This window comes from Paramormyrops kingsleyae, chromosome 1, assembly GCF_048594095.1.
Source record: "Paramormyrops kingsleyae isolate MSU_618 chromosome 1, PKINGS_0.4, whole genome shotgun sequence".
Classification (NCBI taxonomy): Eukaryota; Metazoa; Chordata; class Actinopteri; order Osteoglossiformes; family Mormyridae; genus Paramormyrops; species Paramormyrops kingsleyae.
The window spans coordinates 52,730,859-52,744,540 of record NC_132797.1 but is presented as its reverse complement, the minus strand read 5'-3'; the positions used below and the strand labels follow the sequence as shown (position 1 = coordinate 52,744,540).

General features: G+C 40.1%; 2 protein-coding genes across 4 annotated transcripts; both read right to left on the bottom strand.

Annotated features, from left to right (window-relative positions):
* Positions 1-2,726: 2,726 nt before the first annotated feature.
* Positions 2,727-8,315, bottom strand: LOC111840616 (claudin-10-like). The gene is made up of 5 exons (XM_023805615.1): positions 7,880-8,315; positions 3,660-3,821; positions 3,492-3,573; positions 3,058-3,165; positions 2,727-2,970 (listed from the first exon to the last, which is right to left on the bottom strand). Exons 1-5 carry the CDS (start codon positions 8,109-8,111, stop codon positions 2,832-2,834), a joined length of 723 nt encoding a protein of 240 aa, XP_023661383.1. The 5' UTR covers positions 8,112-8,315; the 3' UTR covers positions 2,727-2,831.
* A 2,597-nt stretch (positions 8,316-10,912) lies between these two features.
* On the bottom strand, positions 10,913-13,503 carry cldn10l2 (claudin 10-like 2). Of its 3 annotated transcripts, none has more exons than XM_023805613.2 (5): positions 13,065-13,503; positions 12,682-12,831; positions 12,501-12,588; positions 11,515-11,625; positions 10,913-11,417 (listed from the first exon to the last, which is right to left on the bottom strand). In XM_023805613.2, the coding sequence occupies exons 1-5, from the start codon at positions 13,294-13,296 to the stop codon at positions 11,216-11,218; spliced, it is 783 nt and encodes a 260-aa protein (XP_023661381.1). In that variant the 5' UTR covers positions 13,297-13,503; the 3' UTR covers positions 10,913-11,215. The 3 variants fall into 3 exon arrangements, with proteins under 3 accessions (XP_023661381.1, XP_023661380.1, XP_023661382.1); XM_023805612.2 differs by having other exon boundaries at positions 12,682-12,843; positions 13,065-13,484; XM_023805614.2 differs by having other exon boundaries at positions 10,913-11,399; positions 12,682-12,843; positions 13,065-13,474.
* Between the last annotated feature and the right edge of the window lie 179 nt (positions 13,504-13,682).

The window sequence follows — 13,682 nt, the reverse complement described above, 5'->3', positions numbered from 1 at the left end:
GAATGGCATCTCCCCTGGTAGGGGTGTTAACAAACTGAGTAAAAAAACAATCCTGTACTAATTCCACCATCTCCAGTTCATTTTCAGAAGAGCCAGCGACAATGTTCCACTGCATCCCCGGTAGATGAAAATCACCATAACTACCACATCATTTTTATTGCTCATAATCCTAATATCACTGTATAACAATCTGCTTTCCTCAGCAGCTACATTAGGTGCTCTGTAACAAACACCGACAATTAGGCTATTTGAGTTTTTAGCATCTAATTTTACCCATATAGCTTCCGTAGTTTTACTTATATCAGTAAGATCCCTTGCCTGCAAGTTTTCTTTTACATATACTGCAATACCACCTCCCTTCTTACCTATACGGTCTTTACGGAACAACGTGTAACCATCCATATTATATTCTTGTCCATCCTTTTCACTCAACCACGTTTCAGTTATTGCTATAATATCATAAGAGTCTGATGAGATAAGAGCCTCTAAATCATGAATTTTATTCCTAATACTCCTGGCATTTAAATACAGACAACAAAGGGTAGGCCTATTACGGTGCCCACTTATAATATGATTCTTTGGGGCTTTCCGTTTCCCCTCACTTACATACTTAACTAACCTCCCTGCCCCCCCAGTCCCTAGTGTAAACATTCCTCAACTACTCTACACATACACCTTCCCAGTACACTGGTTCCCCTCCGGTTCAGATGCAACCCGTCCGGCTTGCATCTGCAGCTGAAACTGATTAACAACCCCCTCTGCTACTTAACTGATCAGATGAATATCCAAGAAGTTTAGTTTACTTGATGCTATACTCTGATTAATAAGCATTCCTTTAATTTTTTTGAGCAGTATATATATATTATGTGTTTGTGTGCATGTATATATACACTCACCTAAAGCATTATTAGGAACACCATACTAATACGGTGTTTGACCCCCTTTCGCCTTCAGAACTGCATTAATTCTACGTGGCATTGATTCAACAAGGTGCTGAAAGCATTCTTTAGAAATGTTGGCCCATATTGATAGGATAGCATCTTACAGTTGATGGAGATTTGTGGGATGCACATCCAGGGCACGAAGCTCCCGTTCCACCACATCCCAAAGATGCTCTATTGGGTTGAGATCTGGTGACTGTGGGGACCATTGTAGTACAGTGAACTCATTGTCATGTTCAAGAAACCAATTTGAAATGATTCGAGCTTTGTGACATGGTGCATTATCCTGCTGGAAGTAGCCATCAGAGGATGGGTACATGGTGGTCATAAAGGGATAGACATGGCCAGAAACAATGCTCAGGTAGGCCGTGGCATTTAAACGATGCCCAATTGGCACTAAGGGGCCTAAAGTGTGCCAAGAAAACATCCCCCACACCATTACCCCACCACCACCAGCCTGCACAGTGGTAACAAGGCATGATGGATCCATGTTCTCATTCTGTTTACGCCAAATTCTGACTCTACCATTTGAATGTCTCAACAGAAATCGAGACTCATCAGACCAGGCAACAATTGTCCAATTTTGGTGAGCTCGTGCAAATTGTAGCCTCTTTTTCCTATTTGTAGTGGAGATGAGTGGTACCCGGTGGGGTCTTCTGCTGTTGTAGCCCATCCGCCTCAAGGTTGTGCGTGTTGTGGCTTCACAAATGCTTTGCTGCATACCTCGGTTGTAACGAGTGGTTATTTCAGTCAAAGTTGCTTTTCTATCAGCTTGAATCAGTCGGCCCATTCTCCTCTGACCTCTAGCATCAACAAGGCATTTTCGCCCACAGGACTGCCGCATACTGGATGTTTTTCCCTTTGCACACCATTCTTTGTAAACCCTAGAAATGGTTGTGCGTGAAAATCCCAGTAACTGAGCAGATTGTGAAATACTCAGACCGGCCCGTCTGGCACCAACAACCATGCCACGCTCAAAATTGCTTAAATCACCTTTCTTTCCCATTCTGACATTCAGTTTGGAGTTCAGGAGATTGTCTTGACCAGGACCACACCCCTAAATGCATTGAAGCAACTGCCATGTGATTGGTTGATTAGATAATTGCATTAATGAGAAATTGAACAGGTGTTCCTAATAATCCTTTAGGTGAGTGTATATACACTGTATATATTGTTGTGTTACAAGTGTACTTCATTATTTCGTAGAATTGAGAGGGTGTAACACTATTAGTTTTCTGCTAAATCTTCAACTTTATTTTTGCCATAAATCATAAATACCTTTTTTTTTTATTAAAATGTTTTTGCTTTTGCACAAAATACATTATATAGATAATTAATACTCTGGTTTGTATGACAACCAGTAGAAAATGTGCTCATACAGAATTATTCTTATTAGTGTTTTTCCCATCCTTCTGTCAATCTATTTCTCTTCACTGCTTTTGTGGTGTACAATTTATTTTAATTTATAATTCAAAAAACACTACTGCCTTCACGTTTTGGCTGCAGCTGAGCAGATCATTCTAACACTAGTCACATGTTTCAGTTTTGTCTCGTGGTTAGTTTGCTTGTCACCTGGATCAGAATGATACAATAAGTTCACACAGTTTGTCAATAATATGCTATTAACTAAACAGTAACAGTAAAGAATAACCTGTAGCTCAACCCCAAAAATCAAGTCTGATTTTACACTTTATTGCTACATATAAAAGGGCTAAGAGTTTTGTACACTAACATCCAAAATGAAGGCATTTTTCTCTGCTGATAGTTTTGATAAGTATCAATACATAGTGTTTATATAATTTTATTGTGTATGCCTGTTTGGATAAATATGACTGCATAGAGAGCCTTTTGGGCTGACTCAGCTGACATTGAGTGGCACCTGGAGACGAGTTACACGTAAGCATCTTTGCTGAAACAGTGATTAGCCCTGGTCTGTCCGATCTCTTCATCCTTTTCTGGCAGCGACGAGGGGACAGGCCTTTGGATGGGGGCGATAATGTAGGTGGCCGGCCTGCTTGGAGGTGGTGAGCTGAAGACAGAAGAAGACCAAATGAGTTGACAATAGCCACCTAGGTCCCAGTGACAAGTGACATCTTCTGGTTAAGATGCTCGGTACCTGGAACGCAATCCCTCTTTTCCGGCAAAGATGCTATAGATGAGGCCACCAGTGATCAGCAAGGACGATCCTCCCCAGCCAATGAAGACAGCAGCACCGATTTCATACCTGCAGTCGCAGTGAACCACATGACAGATGTCAGGTGATGACTGTCAATTGTCTGTGAAATGCTGGAACTTCTACCTGCAGGCCTAATGATTAGGGAAGGTCACGTATTCAAATCTCTAACCAGCAAGATATCACTGGAGTACCCCAAGCATGGCACCATCCCCACTCACTGCTCCCACAAAGCTAAAAAATAGTGGCCAGCTGTTATATCAAATATGGGTTATAAATGCAGAGGACATTTTGTTGTGGTGTTTCATCAATGACAATAAATCACTTTCACTTAGTGAAATTTTCTCTGCTTACAGGTTAAAAGAGTGTTCACTCACTTCTGGGCTTTGAAATTAGGGTCTGAATATTCCTCTCGTATTTTGTTTCCATAATAGGAGAAGGCTCCCATGCCACAGAGCCCTGAACAAAGACATGATGACCATAAGGAGCTGACTCCTAGACAGAACGGAACATGACTGGAAAGATGACAAGGTGGGAACACGTACCGGAGATGAGGTAATTCATTCCTGCTGCAAAGGTCACCCTTGCATTGGCTAAATCGGACCCGCCAATCTTGGTGCATTTCATACCCACCAGGGCGAGGACACTTCCAAAAAAGCCCAGGATGATGGAGATGATAACCAGGGCTCGACATACATGGATGTACACTGTTCATCCGGGGGGAGGAATACATACACAGGTTTTGTTTAGGGGCATCACTCAAACCTGTTTGGATTTTGACTAATTACTGAATCCCATTGTACACTGTAAAAAAGAAAAAATTAAGACAACTTAAAATTTCAAGGCCACTTACTGAACTAGATTTTTGAGTTTTGAGAGCAACTCAAACTTCCTTGTCAATAAAAGTTTTTAAGAAAACCATGTATTGTTATGTCGAGTAATTATTTTTCATTCAAATAATTTGTCTTTCATATCTATAAAAACTTCAAATTTTTAGTTTTACATACTAAGAATTCCTAACAAAAGTTGTTCCAACCTATTGTCTTTTCTTAAGATTTATCTTTTATATCTGTAAAGACTTTAAAATTTGAGTTTAGCATACCTAGGCTTCACCCATTGCAGTGCCCAGGGGTACAAAAACAGTGCCCAAAGATGTGCTAGGCTGGGCTTGAACTGGCAATCTTTGGGTCAGAGGTACAGAGGTTTTATCTAATGAGCTGCATACTGCCCACTAGGGTTAAGATGTGGCCAAAACTCTGAACAGTTATAAAACTGTAAACAGTGTTTTTGTGTTAGCACCTTATTCAGTGTATGTTCTGTACAGTTGAGCATGTGGCTCTGTGACCTAAGCCTCTCTACTCATTGACTAAAGGCCACCAGTTGAAGTCCAACATCAGCACCTGTGGGGGCCCTTGAGTAAGGCCTGTGACCCCCAGCTTCCTGTAGGTACAACAACTGGTAGCTGCCCTTCACAGTCATGTTTGCTGTCATTCACCACAGGGATCCTCAAAATGTGTCCACTATTATTTATTACTATCGTGTTTAAAATAAACATGCTAATTGAACTTATTGAATTTATCTTCATTTATAATAATTAGTTGGCACATATTTTGCAGTTTTGAATTCTTAACATGTTTAACTCAAATTTTTACGTTTTTACGCATATGAAAGAATCTGAACAAAAGAGAATAAGTTGCCACAACTTTTGTTGTTTGTAAAACTAAAAATCAGAAGTTTTATTAGATATGAAAGATAGATTACCTGAATTAAAAATAATTAGTTGTCACAATTATAATTAGTTTCCCCGTAGCGGTGCCACCGGCAGAGAGACCCGATATCCCCAGCAAGCTGAGAAGGAAGAGACGGGGGTGTGGGGCCGGGAGGGAGCGTTATCACCCAAAAGGGAGATGATACAGACCATCTCTCCCTTCCATCACTATGGGGAATGTAAGATCTCTCCCCAACAAGATGGGCGAGCTTGCGACGCGAATCTTGTACTAGACTAAATTCAGGCAGTGTAGCATAGGGTGACCAGATGGGTTCGGCTATAAAGGAGGACACCGACAGTCAAAAAGGAGGACAAAAATGACCAAATATATTTTCCAACTTCATAGTTACCATACGTGACATATAGCGGTTACAATTTAGTGAGCAACCTAAAAAACTGAAACTCGAATATTATCATTAGATAACATAAACAGTATGTTATGTTTTTGCAGTGTCAGAGTCTGCAAACAATAGGGTGACCAGATAATCTATGTCAGGGAGGACACTCTGAGCTAGGACAGGAATTGTAAATTACCATTTCAATTAAAAGGACCTGGATTTCACTTGAGTACTGAGTTCTTGCTGTGTGCTGATTGGTCAGTCTCCTATAATCATGCATGTGTCACTAATGCTAATATGAAACAGCTGGATGAGTCTTTCAGTCAAGGAAACAAACCAGTCAAAGCACAAGAAGAGCTGAACTATTTAGCCGAGCACAGGAGCCTTTTAATTTGAAAGTAGTTTGTAAAACCCGAAGTAGCTCAAAGTGTCCTCCCTGACATGGATTATCTGGTCACCCTAGCAAACAATGTGTGCATTAAGCCAGCAGTACAGTCTATAGACCTATAAGACTGATGATGAGCAACAGTATAAAACACTAATGTAGCTTCAGCTGCACGCGCCTTTTTGTCAGCAGTTTGAATGTTTCGGCTCAAAAAACGTTGTCATTTTGGCATTTGAATCGTACGTTCGTACAGTCTTTCAATGTCTCTCGCTTTCAATATGTCATTGTAAATCAAGCGTTCCTTTATTAGCGACGGACATGTAGGAATCGCACACCCTGCATTTCGCTTTGGTTTCATTTCGTCCTACTTCAAAAAACAGATATTTCGACTTGTGACGATCAGAAAACTTGCGTTTTCGGTTTTAGACTTTTCTGTTTTTGTTGACATTTAATTTTTACAAAAACTTCTTAGTTACCACTTTTTTTAGACAATCATTTTTAGACTAACCACTGTCCATTGTGCTGTCGGGCAGAAATAGAATATAAAACAGTGTTGCTGCTACTTGATGTTACAATTATTGATAACGTAACGTAATGTGACGCGGATGAATGGAGGATGGCTGAAGGCTGCTCATTCTCGGTATATATCATATGTAATTAGGCAAAAACGGTCAACTCTTTTCGTGATTCTGTGAAAGGAGGACATTTTAACGAATTTTTGGAATGCCTGGAGGACGGAGAAAACCATGTTAAAAAAGAGGACATGTCCTCTTTTTGGAGGACGACTGGTCACCCTAGTGTAGCATCATGTTGCTAACAGAGACCTGGCTAACACCGCTAACTACGGACATGAACGTGGTGCTGCCCGGACAAAGGAGAGCGGTAAGAGGAAAGGAGGTGGCTGGCAGTGTTTGTGAACGACAGATGGTGTAACCCTGGGCACATCGCTGTGAAAGATCAAATATGCAGTAGAGACATCGAGCTGTTAGCAGTTAGCATGCTGTGGCGAGGGGAGAAAAGACAGGAGATCACTACTGGGGCAGCAGCATCTCTGCTGGGGATGGAAAGAGACTGAACAGGCTGATCCAGAGGGCCAGCTCTGTTCTAGGATGCCCTCTGGACCTGGTGGAGGTTGAGAGTGACAGGAGAATGGTGGCTAAACTGTCATCCCAATTGGATAACATCTACCACCCCATGCAGGAGACTCTGACAGCAGCTCATTTAGTGGCAGGCTCCTACATCCATGATGTGGGAAGGCAAGATTCAGAAGGTCTTTCCTTCCAACCGCTGTCAGACTCTACAACAAAGTCCTTGCAGCTGACCACACGCACTTTGACTAACAAACACACACATTCAATACACCATGGTAGTTTCTATGTGCAATATTTCTTAGGTGCAATATTAGTTCTTGTCAATGCCTGTCACTCCATTGCATTCCTGTCCATATATATATTTCTTCAGTGTTGTACATATATTTATATATCCACTCTGTACATAATATGCATACACTCTATTTATACATACATACATATATTTATCTAAGTTTACATATACATATATATACATTTATATTTTTTAATCACTCATCCATATTGTTTAGTGTACATTTTATACTGTACTGTTGTTACAGTTTTTATTCAATTGTTTTTAAAAAATTTTCTGCTCTTGTACTGTTCACTTTCTGCCATGAGGATGCAAATTTCCCACTTGTGGGACTAATAAAGGATTATCTAATCTAATCAAACAATAGGTGGTTTTCTTCAAAACTTTAAAGTTCGAGTACTCAAAACTCAAGAATCTAGTGCAGTAAGTTGCCTTGAAATTTTAGGTCGTCTTAACTTCTTTTTTACAGTGTACTTGTACAATGACAATAAAAGTTTGTTAGTCCAGAACTGTTCTTGACAGAATGAAAATGTGGCCAGTGGAACATATAAGAAGACAAAAGTAACCACAGATATTGGTCTTAACTGACAATGTATCAAAAAAAACCCAAAGCTCTACCTTATCACCTTTATTGAGCTGTATGTGTGTTGCACTGGCTCTCCCATCTCCTGGTGTTTTCAAAATCTCTGGATATTTAGAATGCAAATATTTACCAGCTCTAACTGACTGTGTTATGGAAAAGGCAGTCTGGGTATACTATACACCTGCTGCCTAAAAGGCGAATGTCCAGTGTTATTTGGATATCTAAGATATGAAAATTTAAGGAAAGGAATTAAATATGTTTTAAAGCTGTTCCTTCATGTCTGTGAGACGGGAAGCAATCAGACTTACTTTCTAGCCCCAGCAGTGATGGGAACTCCTTGCAGTCCGACATCCCCGTGGAATCAGAGATGCAGTCTTTCCAAAGGTTGGAAAAGTAGTTGGCAGTGGTCAGCACGATGCCCTCCACTGTGGAGAAGTTCCAGTATTCTGTGGGCATGGTGGAACAAACCAGAATCCAGCCAGAGATGCACACCACGAAACAGCCGATCTCCGTGTACATCATGACCACCCTGTACTTCATGGCTGGCACTCAGATCCAGTCTAAGAGGAGCCCCTTGTCAGTGACAACCTAAAAGACCTGATAATTCAGGAAACTGGAAGAATCAGATGTGGGGTCTGCTGTCCGAGATGCTCTGAGCAGCCAAGGTGGATGATAGCTGTTGTGGTCTGAGCCCTTACGGTTCTCCTCCATGTAGTGGGTTGCCAAGTTTGTCTCCCTCGCAACCCTATTCCCCTTTATCTTTTGGCCAATCAACAGTTTGTTTTCCAAGAACCCTGTCCCTGTGAAGGTCATGTGACAAGCAAGTAATGGTATTTATTTGTGTTCCATCCTCGAAACATTCATTCGTCAGCTTTACTACATAACACTGAAGATCCTGTGGGATCATTAATGATTAATGGGGATAAGGATTACGAGGATAATATTTTTGACTCAAGTAACATTGGTCCTTGCTTCAGCAGGTTATTCCAAATGTATAACAAAGTTTAAATGTATAACAAACTATTAAACCAGCAACAATATTAAAATCTTTGTGACAATTCATTTTGGGGAACTGACATTGTCCTTTGAAAACAAATGGAATAAACCCTCACATTATTTTGTTTGTACAGATAATAATAATAATAATAATAATAATAATAATAATAATAATCTGCTGCAGATCTCAAAGGTGGTCTTTTGGTATCAATTCCCTGTACAAATGCATAAATAGAAGATATTCTCTAAATCTTTATATCATATATTTACATTATGGCCTCTATTTTGATGACCTAATGCAAAGTGTAAAGCGCAAAGTGGAACTAACAGTTATGGGCGTGTCTAAATCCATTTCACTATTTTGATGGTAGAAAAACCAGACTTTGCACCAGTGCAAGGCAAAAAAAGGTTGTCGTAACTCTCTTAATTATTCAGAGGTGTGTTTTGGGTATAACAAGCAATAAACCAATCGGAATGGTGCATCACCTCATCTCACCATCACCAGCAGCGCATGATCTGCTGCAGATTGCTATTACAATGGCGCATTTGCCCGGCAAGCCAGATTGCTTTTCGCTTGAGGAAATGGACGTGCTCATGCGTGAAGTGAAAATGCATGAGCATATCATTGAACAGAAATACCACTGTTCAACCAAAGTCTTTTGAGGTGAAGCAGGCAAGGGATAAGGTTACAGTGAGCATGTCCTCATTTTCTGGCATTTTTAAATCACTCATACAGTGCTGAAAGTAGTATCATGATGTCAGAAGATGGGGAAGCTCGCTGCTGAATGAGAGAAGTGGCTGGGAACAGGGACTTAATTATGCTAGAATGTTTTATTTTAATTTTGGATCTGCAGTTCACAAAATATTGATAAAAGTGCGATCTTTGTTCAGATAAAATACAACATACAGTTTTTAAAGTGTTATAAAATGTATGTTCAAATAAAAGGCAATAAGGCTGTTATTTTTCTACTCTCACAATTTAAATTTCTTTCCAGGCTACAGACTATTAGACTCTTCTGGCAGGTGATCCCTCCTTGCCCATGCTGCTGCCAGCGTGCAGTCCTTTGTTGGCAATGGCATATGCATTTCTGCACTGCGCCTTCTAAAGTCCTCTAATGTATCCTCATTGATGTCCAACAGACAATGATCACGCACGGTAATGTTATGTAACATATAACATGCCGCAAAGAATGCTGTGACCCTTTGAGGGCTGTATTGTAATGTTCAACCTGACTTATTTAAATATCTGAAATGCATTTTCAGCAATCCAATGTCCTTTCAATTACAGTACATGCTTTATTCTTATAATTAAATTATTTATTTTTAATTATATGGTTTTTTATTCTTTACATAATACAGCACCCTCCATAATTATTGGAACCCCTTGTAAAGATTTGTAAAAAGGGTTAGAAAAAAAAACCACCTTTTGGTAAAGCAGCTTCATGTCACACTGAAAAATTGAGAAAAATCCAACCTTTCATTAACATAAATTTATTCCAAGAAAAAAAACAATCCATGAAGAAATAATTATTTTTAACAAAAACATATGTGCCACAATTATTGGCACCCCTGGAAATAATAGTGAACAAAATTTAACTGAAGCATGTTTCCCCTGTATATTGTATCTTTATCTTTGAGTTAAGTGGAGTGAATAGGAACCTTCAAGCTCTGGATAACTAAGGGAATTTGGGCTCTGTGTCATTTTCATATCCCTGGTAACCAGGAAGTCATGGATTACAGCTTGAAGGTTCCATTTCACTCCACTGAACTCAAAGATGTACAATTTACAGGGGAAACTTGCTTCAGTTACATTGTGTTCACTATATAGATCTTTTTCATATGGTGTTTCTTTGAACAGTTTTGATTATGTGAAAAGACCAGTTGAACTCTGCAATAGAATGTATATAAATGAAATAAAGTTAAATAACTTAATATCAAGCGCGTATCTGTGTCAATAATGATCGTCGTGCACTTTTTCTGCATTTCTGCCAAATGTAATATCAGACTTATGAAATGCAATAGGCCGCTGGGAAGATCTTGCCTCAGACGACCCTATTTCTTGCCTTATACTTCAATTACAGTGAGTTCACGGTGTAATAACCTAAAGACCCTATTCAGAGCCAAAATCATAAAACCCATACTTTGTCTGTTGGTACCAAACAGGTCCATAAAGGCCCACTATCTATAACTGTAAACTTTTATAGCTCAAGAACTGCATAAAGTACAAACTTTGATTTGCATCACCTATGTAAATGCACTTTAAAGATAGAATATGAAAAAATGTTAAAGGACACTAAAGCTTTCTTTTATATTTGCCCATCAAAGAGAAGAAATAAGTCACAGACTCAAAGCCATCTGTTTAATGTAAAGTGTGTAATGTTTCCACATTATAAATAGAACATCAAGTTCAAGTACAATTGGTACAATAAATAACATGTATCAGCTCAATTAATGACACTTAAGAATTGAATGTTTGAGTCATTAAATTACTTTGTAAAAAATAAAATCTACAATATGGTACTTGGTACAGAGACAATCCCAAAAACTCAATCTTTTACTTTATTTAAGCAGTCCAAAATTCAATTTAGAACAGTACCTGTTATATTATTAGGTCAAACAGAGGAGATTAATGTCTGAAAGGACACCAGTTACACAAAGGCATCTCTCTCCGATATCTTCCTGTCCTCAATCTGGGAGATGGTAGACACCTGCGAGCTTTTGGAGACTCCAGACTTCATGGAGTGCCTGGATAGTCTAGACTGTGACTGTCTGGACTGTCCATAGTATCCAGCATAGAGGGTTCTGCTCCTGGACTGTTGGTTGGTGTATGGTCTGGAATTATAAAACTTGCTGAGGACAGAGGTGAATCATTTACTGACTCCTAAAATTCACAGGATGGTCAACGTGATGTCAAACTGTGAAATAGAAACACGTTCTTTTCTTTTACCTTTTTTCAGGGAACAGAGATTTCATGACAGCGATGGCATACAGGATGGATCCCCCAATGATAAGGAAGCTCCCCACCAAGCCCAAAAAGATAGGAGTTCCTAAACTATACCTGTACAGAAAAAGAAAAAAGATCAAAATGAATCAAAAATACATTCACTGGTCACTTTATTAGATGCACCAGGATAGTACCAACTAGGGCTCGCTTTGTTGGAGTCACCTATCTAGTACTGGGTAGGGCCCAATTGATTGGATACACCAAGCTAGTACTGGGTAGGACTCACATTTGATTCTACACCTGCTTCAAGCCTTTCACAACACTATTGTACTGCATTATATTTGCACTTCTGACCTTCTTGTTATATTCCCCTCTAATTTTTGTGTTTTAGGCCACAGAAATACTGACTGACTGAATGACTGAAAATTTTTTGTTCATCATACTCTGTAAACTTTAGACACAGTAGTACGGAAAAATCCCAGGAGACACCTATCTAGTACTGGGGGAATGGGAAGTAATGGGAAGTAGGCCATTTCCGAGATGGCAGAACCACCACATCTGGCACCAGCATTCACACCACATTCAGAATAGCTTATATAAATGTTTTAGCTGTTCTAATACTTAGTCAGACAGCAAGTAAACCTCCTGACCTTGTCTGTTTGATTATGTATTCAGTTGTAGCCCCATAATTTACAGTTTGGTGGAGGATGCTGCTTGCATTAGCAAATGTATACATCATAAACTGGCCACTGAGAGTATAATATAAGAAGGGATTGTAACTTCCATTCATAATGACGATGTTTTTGTTAACTCTTAAATGTTCCTGTTGTGGGATGGCATGTGGCACAGTGGTTAGCACTGTTGCCTCACACCTCTGGAACCAGAATTATAATGTAAGGAACCCATATTTAACGATAGATTTGGACATAAAACATCAAAGCAGTATGATTCATTCAACAGTGGAAACATTCGAGCCATACAGGGCTTACCTAAGAGCAGTTGGGTCTAATTTTGGGTTGTAGGCTGTGATTGCTATTCTGTTGATATACAAACAGTATCCGGCAGTATCCAATGCACCTGCATCGAGGACATTTTAGGGACACTAAGACATTGGTGTGAGAGCAGGTTGCGGCTGAATTATGATAAGAGCTGAGGGGGGTTCATACTCACCGCCTAAGAAGTGGAAAACAGCAGCTGCAAACAATACTTTGTTGTTGGTCCGCTGGCTGCCGCCAATGTACGTGCACTCCATTCCCACGAATGCCAGGATGACACCACAGAAGCCAAAGGCCAATCCTCCCATCAGCAGCCCACGGACACCTTGGATGTACGCTTCCCAAGTGAGATGAGTCACACCATTGGTATCTTGGTAGATTTGAACAAAGCTCTCTAACATGGGCTTGGTTCAATCTGAGTTAGTAACTGTCTGCAAAACTGAACAAAGCTAATGAGCCCATATCGACAAAGGTTTTTATCCTCAAAAGAATCTCTGGTTTACTGCCTCATCTTTAACTAACCAATAAAAAAAAACAAATTGAGAGACAGATACTTACGTGTGACAGACCACAGTACACCATAGTCCCTGCAGTTGGTCACAGCAGTAGAGTCAACAAAGCAGTCTTTCCATAGGTTAGACCAGTACCAGGCCACCTTGATGACATAGGATCCTCCAAGGCCTCCAAGCTGAGATTCTTTCCAGCTGTCCATGGCCATGGTGCAGGACACAAAGAGCCAGCCGAGGGTGGACAACAGGAAGCCAGAGATCTGAATTAACCTCTTCTTCATCTTGAAGAGACAGGAAGATGCCCAGATAGTTGGAGCAGTGAAGATCCTGCTACTGGTGTGGCATCTCTGCGGGCAGCTCCCGGGGCATTTGTCTGATGGTGGATTCGTCGTCACAGGTGCATTTTCAGTGGGAGGCGTCTCAAGTCTCACACGCCACAGCACTTGGGCTCAAACACACAAAAGTGGTTGAAGGGGGCTAGTGTTGTGTAACTAACCAAGGGAGCTGTTTACTGTCAACTATGGAAAGTACAAAAACAGGTTGTACCTTTAAGACACACCTCAAAACAGTTTTTCTAAATCCTAATTTTGGGGATTTTTAATAACACCCATGGAAAAGTAGGAAAGTCAGACACTCCATTAAGACTTAGGTCATTGTGCATGTTTTT

Coding starts and splice junctions, on each gene's coding strand:
- LOC111840616 (XM_023805615.1), bottom strand. CDS start 8,111: ATGAAGTACAGGGTGGTCATGATGTACACGGAGATCGGCTGTTTCGTG. Junction 3,574..3,659: donor AATGAATTACCTCATCTCCG/GTACGTGTTCCC, acceptor GTCTTTGTTCAG/GGCTCTGTGGCATGGGAGCC. Junction 2,971..3,057: donor AAAGAGGGATTGCGTTCCAG/GTACCGAGCATC, acceptor TTCTGTCTTCAG/CTCACCACCTCCAAGCAGGC.
- cldn10l2 (XM_023805612.2), bottom strand. CDS start 13,296: ATGAAGAAGAGGTTAATTCAGATCTCTGGCTTCCTGTTGTCCACCCTC. Junction 12,589..12,681: donor TGTTTTCCACTTCTTAGGCG/GTGAGTATGAAC, acceptor TCCTCGATGCAG/GTGCATTGGATACTGCCGGA. Junction 11,626..12,500: donor TTAGACCCAACTGCTCTTAG/GTAAGCCCTGTA, acceptor TTTTCTGTACAG/GTATAGTTTAGGAACTCCTA.